This window comes from Equus quagga, chromosome 12, assembly GCF_021613505.1.
Source record: "Equus quagga isolate Etosha38 chromosome 12, UCLA_HA_Equagga_1.0, whole genome shotgun sequence".
NCBI classification, from domain to species: domain Eukaryota; kingdom Metazoa; phylum Chordata; class Mammalia; order Perissodactyla; family Equidae; genus Equus; species Equus quagga.
Window position 1 is genome coordinate 110,680,279 of NC_060278.1, and position 9,849 is coordinate 110,690,127.

The following is a 9,849-nucleotide window of genomic DNA, read 5'->3' on the forward strand; positions in this document are numbered from 1 at the left end:
GGAACCCAGGGGAATCCGGGCAAGGATGAAGGAGCTCAGGACTAACAGAACAACAGAGGAGGCACAAGTTCACTAGGACCACGAGGGCCGGCGACCAGCCCACTTCTCGAGGGGGAGCAATGCAGCGAAGCAGCCCATAGCGGCACTGGCGGAGCCTGAGGCTGGGGAGGAGGGCCCCAGGGCCTCTGCAGGTGGAGACGGCGAGCAAGCAGCAGTGGCCACAGGTCTCTGCAAGGTGGGCCTCCCCATGCTGGGCCCACCTACAAAACTAGGCACCCAATCCTCTCTGCCCCTGGGAGCCAAAGGCTGGGGGTTCCTGCCTGGAAAGGGTGAAGGAGGGTTCCTGTGCAGGTGGGGGAGACACCCCACTGAAAATGGGGATCAGTGAACACTGTGCACCAACTGCTGGGACCTCCAGCTCCCTCAGCAGCTCAGCACCGCACCGGGACCATGAACTAAGCTGGCACCCATCACCAACAAGGAAGGGAGAAAGAAAGCACCCCTGGGGAGGGAGCAGGAACGCCAGCGAGGGTGGTGGCCTGAAGCCAATGAAGAAAGCAACAGGGAGAGGTCGCGCTCATCCTTAGACCCCTCACTGGCTAAACAGGGCTCTGGCTGTCCAACGCTCTTGGCGAAGGGAGCCGGGGGACGGACAACCCCTTGGGGCTCTGCACTAGGAAGAGCAAGGAGCCAGGTAGCTGGTGGCAGGGGTCACAGGCAGAGAATCCTGGCAAGATCATAGGAGAGGGAGCAGCACCTTTCCACTGGAGAACCAGGGCTGGTGCCACAGGAAGTGGGCAGAGGGGAGGAGCAGTCCCGGAGCTGCAGGGCTGGCCTGACTTCAGACGGACCGAGAGGGAGGGCAAAGCAGACGGGCAGCAGCGCCCCCACGGTTGCTGCCAGAGATAGGTGAGAGGAGAGGGAGGCGGGCGCACGGCCAGCGGCCTGGAGGGGGAACCTCGCTGAGGTTCACCTCAAGACTCCAATGTCACCTTGCCACATATCCCGGCCTGGATTCTCACTGGGAAAGAAGCTCGAGAGGATGTTACTGGGACAACAGGCAGACCCTGAATGTTAACCTGGCATTAGATAACAACATTACGCCAATGTTAAATTTCCTGATTTTGATCACTATATTCTCGTTATGTAAGATAATGTACTTATTCTTTAAAAATACATGCTGAAATATTTAGGTATACAGGGCATGGTGTCTGCAATTTACTACCAAATGGTTCAGAAAGATACGTAAAGAGAGAGACGAAACAAGTAGTTACAACAGTAACACGGGACTCAGGGTGAACTGCGCGGGGGTAAAAGGAGCTTTTACTACTATCGTAATTTTTCTGGAAGTCTGAAGTTATATCGAAATTTAAAATTACCACAGACATAACGTGAGTCACCTAGATCCAGAATGCAGGACACTCAACAGGCACCTGGCCTGATGGCAAAACCTCACGGTCATAATAAATGACTGTGGAGTGGGATTGTAGTAGCTTAAGGAGCCTGAAACCATACTTAAATGCATTTCTGGATGCAGGATGCTGGTTTGGAAAAAAAAAGCTATAAAAGTCATTTTTAAACGTTTTGGGGAAAAGTGAATACGGACTGGATATTAAATGACGTAAGAGAATTCCCTCAGTGTTGTGAGGCATGACAACGGTACCGGGGTTATGCAGGCAAGTTTTTAGGACATGAATGCAGAAATATTTAGAGGCGAAGTTTCGTGATGTCTGTAACTGTCTTTGAAATTGTACAGCAAATGTGTGTGTGTGCATGTGTGCACGAAGTAAATGTGGTCAAGGTTAACAACAAGGTGACGGGCGCACAGGTATTCATTCTACTGCAGGTTCATCAGAAAAACAATACAAAGTGGACCATCTATTTGCTGATGATGGCCTTCTCAACGTGTCCACCTGCTACCCGCTGGGCAGTGACAACCTCGTGTGTCTGGAACTGAATGTGGCTTCTGCTCTACCCCGTCTTGTTTCTCCTGTCTCCCCATCTCAGTAAACAGCACTACCCACCCAGCCACTCAGCTAGAACTCCAAGTGGCCCCCGATCCCTCCTTCCAGCACGTCCCGCACCTGGCAAGGCCAACCAGTACGTGCCGAAGCCTCATGGCTCTCACTCACTGCTGCACCTCGGCCAGTCTTGGGGGAGCTACAGCTGCGGCCCCCTGCTGCACCCCAACCTCCACTTCCTGGAGTCCATTCTCCCCACACAGCAGCGAGCGACCTTTCAACATGCCAGGCCGATCGCGCCACTGCTGCCTAATACTTTCCAGGTGCCCCCTCGGCACTCAACCTAGGAAGCCGCTCTGCAGGCAGGGCCTGCACAGCAGTGTCGCCCCCTCGCAGCGGGATGGAGACGGTTGTTCACTGCCTACTTGGGGATCGCCTCGCTCTGGCCAGCGGGGCCTTTGTCTCCCTCAACGGAGCCCAGCATCTTCGGCAGAAGCTTGATTGGAAAAGAAAAGATTTGTGGAACGAAATGTGTACTAAGACAATTCAGGAAAATCACTTCAGACTCTCAAGTATTGTATCTTCAGGAACAAAATTTTCAAGAGAGTAAGGCGGGGCAGCCGCCACAGACACAGCTAAGTACGGTGTTTGGGCCACGAAGGTTCTGGTTCCCTCAAATACAGTGCCGCCTGGTGCCACTCCAGCCTGCTTCCTGAGGGTCCTATAATCTGACCCAGAAACCATCTACAAGTTCGATGTAATTAAATTTCACAAGTGTCTGGGAAGCATAATATACATAAAATAAAGTATCCATAAACTTTTAATCTATTTAATCTGAGTACATATACAGACAGTTAAGGTTTTTTTGTTGTAGACACCTCCATCATACTTGAATGAATTATATCAATAATAATTTACTGCTAATAGGTACAGAGCCAAATGTTGTCATTTTCAAAAATATTAAGGCTTTATTTTATTAAAATAAACCAAGAGTCTATCTCTAAAAAACGTTAAAGAGTAACTACATTAAAAATAACCATAAATGATCCAATTAGAAAAAATGTGACATAAGTATTATTTCAAAACACAATTAAATGTACAATAAAAATAAGGAACTTGATGAAATTATGTGACTCACAAGATGTAAATGTCACATGGACACACAAAACGGGAGCAGACCACGAACTCTCTGCACACAGCCCGAGGGGCCCACATGCCTGGCCACCCCGGGCCCTTCGGGAGGAGCTCTCTCAGGCCCTTCCCGGATCTGGATGCAGAGGCTCTTTCTAAAAAGGTTTCACGTTTGTGGGGCCACCCTCAGCTCAGTCCTCTGATCAGACTGGTGCTGCCGTCAACAGCAGCGGCTACACAACAGCTGCGGACAAGGAACAAATCAGGATGCTCTGGGCTCACTTCACTAAGCCTCCTCGCCACTCACCCTGACCCCCAGAATTCTGAGGCCAGTACCTAGAGCGGAGGCCGCCGCAAGGCAGAGCACTGAAGCCAAGGCCGCGAACGCCTCCGTCCTCTCATTTGAACCAGCAAGGAAGGGGTGGGCAGGGCTCACTCACAGCAAGCATTCACTCCTGGCGGGAGCCAGCTCGCTGCCTGGGGATGGCTCCTGGGACCGAACAGAGGGCGTCAAGGCCGTGCTGCTGTGTTAAGAGGTCGAGACGCTCGGGCCCCAGAGTCCCCGAGTCCTCCCTGGTCACCCACCCACGGAGATGTCTCTTCTCTGCCTTTTGGAGGCGTTTGAAGTTCAGATTACTTGACATTTATCTGCCTGTTTTCTTTTTTTTTTTTTTTCCTATTCTTGCTTTATTCTTTTCACAAAGTTTTCTCAGGGCAAAGAAAATCCCACCCTACAGGTCTCTGAAACCCCTTCCCACCCCAATACAATCCACTGCAGAGAGCAAGTGCTCAGTCTGCCACTTGACAACCAACAAACACTTCAGTCATTCATATTCTGCTGTTTAGCGATCGAATGGAGGCTGTGACTGCCACTTTAATAAATGACAAGTTACATCATTAACGAGCAGAGCTTTGTTTCTATTGGACTCAGGGTCTGACATCAGACTCCAGGAAACAAAGGAGAGTTTGGGATATCTTAGGGAAAAAGGACAAGAACACTGATAAGTTGATAAAACTCGGAAAATCTACCTGGCCTACATACTCACCTTTTTAAGAGAATCTCCGTGGCGCTCCTGAATGTATTTCAGGAACGCTGTGGTCCACTGAAGAGTCGTTGCCTTGTCAGTCTCAGCATTGCAGAACGGGACTAAGAGATTCAGCTCGTCACAACAAATGCGGATTCTGCGCCTACAGTCAAAACCCAAAGCATCACATGGGGAGGCCGGGGTGCAACCACGGAGCAGAGGGTCTGTTTCTGAAGGACACTCAATGCCGGGGAAGTGCCAGCCTCCTTCTCCAGGGGCCTCTCCTGCCTGGGGCGCCTCCCTCGCTGTGGCACTCCCTGGAGTTTTCCCTGTTTGCTTCTCACGGGCCAGGAGCAGAGGCCAGGGTCAAGTCTCTAGACCACAGATGCATCCAGACCCCCTGAAACTGGAAGCAAAATTTTGTGTACGGTTTTCCTGGGAAAATCATTCTTTCACTCAACAGTTATTAACATGCCCTCATGTGCCAGGGAGCTCATTCACAGCTAGAATTCACAGCTTTGATTCTCCAAGGGGCCCTGGTTCAAAGAGGACCACAGACTACCAGTCTGTTAATATTCCCAAACCTGGTCTTTCAGAGATAATTAACATCACAGCTGGAGTCTTATTATTAGACCATCTTTGAGTTTTGTGAATTCCATTCAGTAATCTGGAGAGTCCTATGCAAGCCGACAGGGAACAACTTAGACCATATGGTCTTATTTCCCATCTTCCCAACTGTACCCCAGGCTTCTACGCACTCTGTGAGGGGAACACAGCCGGCATCTACTGGATGCTCTCTACCTTCTAGGCACTGAGTCTGACACTCTTTACATAGCAGCTTGTTTAATTCTAATCTCAAATCTATGCAGTGGGTAATCTCTCTCTTTTGTAGATGTGAAACCCAGACGAGAGGTAAGAATTTGCAGCACGTTGTTAAACTAGGAAATGGCAGGGTAAGAATTCACACTTTTACTGTCAACATCTGAGAGTTTTCACAGAACAGGTATTTGGTAAATGTTTATTAAACAAATGTCGGAGTAGGAAAAACGCCCTTCATAATTCACGATGAGCTCAGTGAAGTGCTTCAGTTGGAGCACACGTGTGTGCACACATATTTAAGAAAGGCACCTAGCTGGCTCGTTAGCTTTAACATATGCCTTTAAAAAGAAACAAATGGCTTTAGCTCAACACTGGAGCTTCAAAGTTGAACATGTGTCTTACTCTATGTTTCTTGAGCCTAAAACAGAAACTGGTTCAAACTCAATAAATGACTAAGTTAATTAATTATATGTTAGGGAAATATCATGTTAAAAAACCCAGCTCTAATAAGAGAAAAATTAACCAGCTTTGGAATCTACATAGAAAAATAGCACAAATAAAATCCACAATAAAACGCCTGAAGTAAGAGCTTTAACCTCCTCCTTGCTCAGTGAAGAAAAACTAGTGGCCACTGTGCAGGAAAGAGTCAAGCTAGCAAGCCAACTCCGCTTAGCACGGCCAGCTCACACAGCTGGCGCTGACTGCCACCTGGCAATTGAGATTGCGGGAGGGTTCCCACCACCACTAGTTAAGAGGGGCTCCCTGTGCCTACACTGTGCAAACAACAAGGTTTATGTCAATCACTGGCTTGCCTTCTGGGGGTCCGGAAATTGGCTGTGTGCCAGGGAGGGAATGCCTACATTACTAGCCCCCAATAAAACTCCAGAGTGCTGGGTCCCTAATGAGCGCTCCAGGCTGGCACCATCTCACACGTGGCCAGAGCTCGGTGCTGGGGGAGTTAAGTGGATGCTGTGACCCCCACTGGGTGGGGACTCGGGAGCCTGCACCTGGTCCTCTGTGCTTCTCCCCACGTGCCTTGGCTATTCCTGCTGTGTCCTCTCCTGTAATAAATCAAAGCCAGGAGTCTTCCTCCTGAACCATCACACCTTGGGGCCCCAACCCACCTAGCAAAACAAGCCAATGTTCACTTTTGCCAATTTTTCCTTCTTTGAACACAGAAATGGCTACGGTATGGTTTTATACAGTAACGTGCCTATTAGTACCCATAACTGTACTAAACTTGTGTGTCTAAGATAACTGTCTACAAACTGGCCTGGCAATCAAGCACACGCGTTACCTTCTATCTCTCTCCATGCGGTTGTGCCTCTCCCTGCGCTGGGACCGTCCTCCCTGGGGCCCACTCTGGCTCTGCTCTCCGAGGCTGGACTGCGCGGACTCCGCCGATTGCCAGGTGCCCTGTGCAGCTGTGGAGCCTTCGCCCACGTTCTGAATCTCTCCAAGGGCTCTTCGTTCCACATTCGTGTCCAGCTGACGGACTCTACTCCGATTCCTCTTATTTATTGCTTGTTTACATAGCGCTTCTTCTTTGCAAAAGAAGAAAAAAGTGGTATTTTAATTTTTTATTCTTCTTAACTTGCCCCCATTAATGCTGAGTATATTTTTTGGCATTTTCAATCCAAGAGAGAAACATCAGTGGGTACAGAGGCCTGAACCCGAGGAGCTGCACGACGGCAGCAGTTCAGCGTGAGCAGGTAGCACAAAGCTCCGAGCTCCAAACCACAGGCCCGAAAGTGACCCTGTAACTAAATTAAAACACTCCGAGTCTCACGTGAGCCACAGAACCCAGAAGTCCCCTCTTTAACCACCAGGTGTTAAAGGTCACGTATGAGCAGAGGACCTAAGAAGTTGTTTGATTTTTTCGGGTATTCAGAATGGAAAAAAGAAAGCCGGAAACATTTCCTCTAAAAGATTTTCTTTACATACAATTATACTAATATGACAACTGACATTCCAACTGCAATGCTCAGAAGATGACAAAACCAAAGTTGTTTAGGAGTAAATATGCCCTCACCTTGCAAGTGACTCTCCCCACAAAAGCAGTAATCCCAGCACAGCTTTTATTTATGCTACAGAAATATGTCAGATTTCCATCAAACAAAGAACCGCAGGCATCTAATTAGTGCTTGTGGCGATGAGCATTCCCGAGAGGCCATGAAAGCAAAACCCCCTACAGCGAGAGAATCAGGCCAAACCCCCTACAGTGAGAATCGCTTAACAGAACGGTAGTAACTTTTCAAGGGAGACCCAGAGGGGAACTCACAAATATTGGTACTTTTATCCCCAAAGCTTAGTAGTCAGGACAAGGATTATTTTAATGTTAACCTTTATACCTTACAAATGTCAACATACACTTTTGCGTAAAATGTCATAACAAGAAAAAATTAATTACTGACATGGAGGAAGCAGGAGCACTCCAGCCCTATCCTATCTTCATCAGCTCTTGAAAAGCTGAGTGTAAGCTGTGCTATTTTGTTGGATAACTTGAAAAATAATTTTTTTCCAGTGAGAAAGGGACTGAGAGTTGATCTTAGAGGTATGCAAAGCTTGCCTCCAGCAGTTTCTTTATTTCTGAAACTCTGAATCGCCTTGATGGCCTCTTGCTCTAATTCAATGCTTGCCCATCTGAAGACCATCTCCTAAAGCTCTTAGCAGATTTCAGACTCCTCCCTTCCCTCAGGAAGTATAAAACAAGGAAAAAAACCCCACAAAACTATTAAGCTCTTTAGTAACTTCATAACTGAAAATTTATGTAAGTCTATTATTTTTCTGTTTATGGAGTTTACTATTAAGAAAAAGCAGCTCAAACTCAATTCCACACTAAGTATAAAACCGACGTTCAAAATTCAGAAGAACGTTCACAGTGAGATGGCTGGGGGAAGAGGGGCGGAAGGTTCCCTCGGATATAAACACACTTCCAAGATCACTTCATCTGTTTATAAACCACCTCTCGCCCCCACCCCCCTAAGGCCACCACGCTGTCGAGGGCACAGCCCAGGCAGGAGGAGGGCACCTGCCACCTTCTGCGTTGTTGCTTACCTCCCACTTTAATCCAAACCTGCTCAGGCAAAGCTTTGTTTCTACTACCTAAAGTCTGTTTAGTGGATTCAATTTCTTGCTGATAACAGAAAGAAAATGCTCTAGGCAATCCAATATCCTGATGCTTGGCAGTTTCAAGTATAGAACATGAGTTACTAGAACTCTGGAAAAAATGAAGCAACAGGAATTTCATCAATATGCGACTTAATCTCCTTTTTACTGCACAAATAAAATGTACTTTAACAGAAGCAACGGTAAAGCTATTAACATGCAATTTGAAGAAGTTTAGGTGCACCGAGAATTTTAAAATGTTCCCAAACCACATAAATGCTCTGGATTTGAAAAGGTTATTCAGCTCAACGAAAGGAAAATAAAATCCTTGGGACCTAACTAAAATAAACTCACTTAACACAAAAGAGCAAAGCTTCACACATCATCATCCCTACCTGTGCTTGCGAGAGATTAGTGCTTGCGCCGGTAGAGCAGGTGTTTGTGGGAAAGAGCGGGTACGTAAACTGCAAAGCGGCCGTCGCAGCAGCAGTTTTATTTTTCACTAACGTTGTACATTTGTTCTGTTGCTGATGAAGAGGAACATTCATTAATTCGGATGGATGTCGAATAAGAGTTACCAAACTGCCAAGACAAAAGAAAACCCAGAAACCTGAAGAATTCGTGGCAGGTAAGTTTCCTGAGACCCTGCACTCACTGTCACTCTAACGGGTTGCATCAGACTTTCTAGAGAGGAGCTCAAATCTGTCAGGAGGACGGCCCCTCGTCATGGAGATCTCTGGAACAGTCATCACCAGCGCTGTCCTGGGCCTTCAAACCCCCCTCCTCCTCACAGAGGAAGATGGGACAGTGCATCACCTTTTACTTACACCCCCCTTCCCATCAGACACTTGACACCAATCTCTCTTTTGGGGGCCATCCTCCAAAATCTGATGACTATGGGCAAAATGGGGAAAACTACAGGGTGGGGATGGATAGAAAGCTGAGAAGTCACCCGAACAGACGCGACACTCCTCTTCCAATAGTTGTCCCTGGAAGATCACCATGGGCTGGCAATCGGGCTGCAGGGTGAAGCTGCATTTTATATTCTAAGCCTCACAATACGAGTTTCCTACACCCAGGCCCTGGGGGGGCCTGCTCCCTGTTGAGACGTCAGCTAGAAGGAGACCGGTGGCCTTGACATAGGACCGCCTTGTCTACACCCAGACTGAAGCTGGAGGCGTTTGTATAGGACTGCCTTGTCTACACCCAGACCCAGCAGGTCCTAGGTCCTGCTCCCAGCTGACATCCAGCTCAAGCAGGCTGGTGCCCTCCGCACAGGATCGCCTTGTCTACACGCAGACTCAGCAGGTGCTGCTCCCTGCTGAGATGCCAGGCTGGTGGCCTCCGCACCGACCTCCTCCCTCCGCAGCCGCGCCCTCCCCGTCCCCGTCCCGCCGGCCCGGGGCGTGGGCACCCACTTGTTGAGCGCCACGCCCGGCTCGGGGGACTCGGCGCCGCGCGGGGCGGGCGGGGGGTCGGCGGGGATGCTGTTGAAGCGGTCCTCCAGGCGGACGCGCACGGCCGACTTGGCCCGCGCCTCGGGCGCGCCCTCCCCGGCCGCCGCCTTCTCCTTGCCCGCGCCGTCGGGCGCCTTGGGCCGGGGGGCGCCCGGGGGGCCGTCGGCGCCCGGCGTCTTCTCGGCGGCGGCGGCGGCGGCGGGGGGCGCGCCCGCCTCGCTCAGCAGCATCATGCGCAGCTCCTGGAAGTCGATGTGGCCCAGGCACGGGTTGGCGCCCGCGAAGCCGCCGTCGGCCAGCGCGGGCGGGCACAGCACCGGGTACACGGGCGGCGCGCCGCTCCCCCCC

General features: G+C 49.8%; 1 protein-coding gene across 1 annotated transcript; it reads right to left on the reverse strand.

Annotated features, from left to right (window-relative positions):
- Window positions 1-3,190: 3,190 nt before the first annotated feature.
- Window positions 3,191-9,843, reverse strand: TCFL5 (transcription factor like 5). The gene is made up of 6 exons (XM_046678179.1): window positions 9,463-9,843; window positions 8,440-8,626; window positions 7,994-8,156; window positions 6,234-6,480; window positions 4,139-4,280; window positions 3,191-3,582 (listed from the first exon to the last, which is right to left on the reverse strand). Exons 1-6 carry the CDS (start codon window positions 9,732-9,734, stop codon window positions 3,529-3,531), a joined length of 1,065 nt encoding a protein of 354 aa, XP_046534135.1. The 5' UTR covers window positions 9,735-9,843; the 3' UTR covers window positions 3,191-3,528.
- Window positions 9,844-9,849: the final 6 nt, after the last annotated feature.

Excerpts from the sequence above, each read along its gene's own strand:
- TCFL5 (XM_046678179.1), bottom strand. The coding sequence starts at position 9,734 with ATGATGCTGCTGAGCGAGGCGGGCGCGCCCCCCGCCGCCGCCGCCGCC. Across the intron at positions 6,481-7,993 it reads GGTTTGGATTAAAGTGGGAG|AAGAAGCGCTATGTAAACAA; the intron begins GTAAGCAACAAC and ends TCTTTTGCAAAG. Across the intron at positions 4,281-6,233 it reads CGCATGGAGAGAGATAGAAG|GCGCAGAATCCGCATTTGTT; the intron begins GTAACGCGTGTG and ends TTTTGACTGTAG.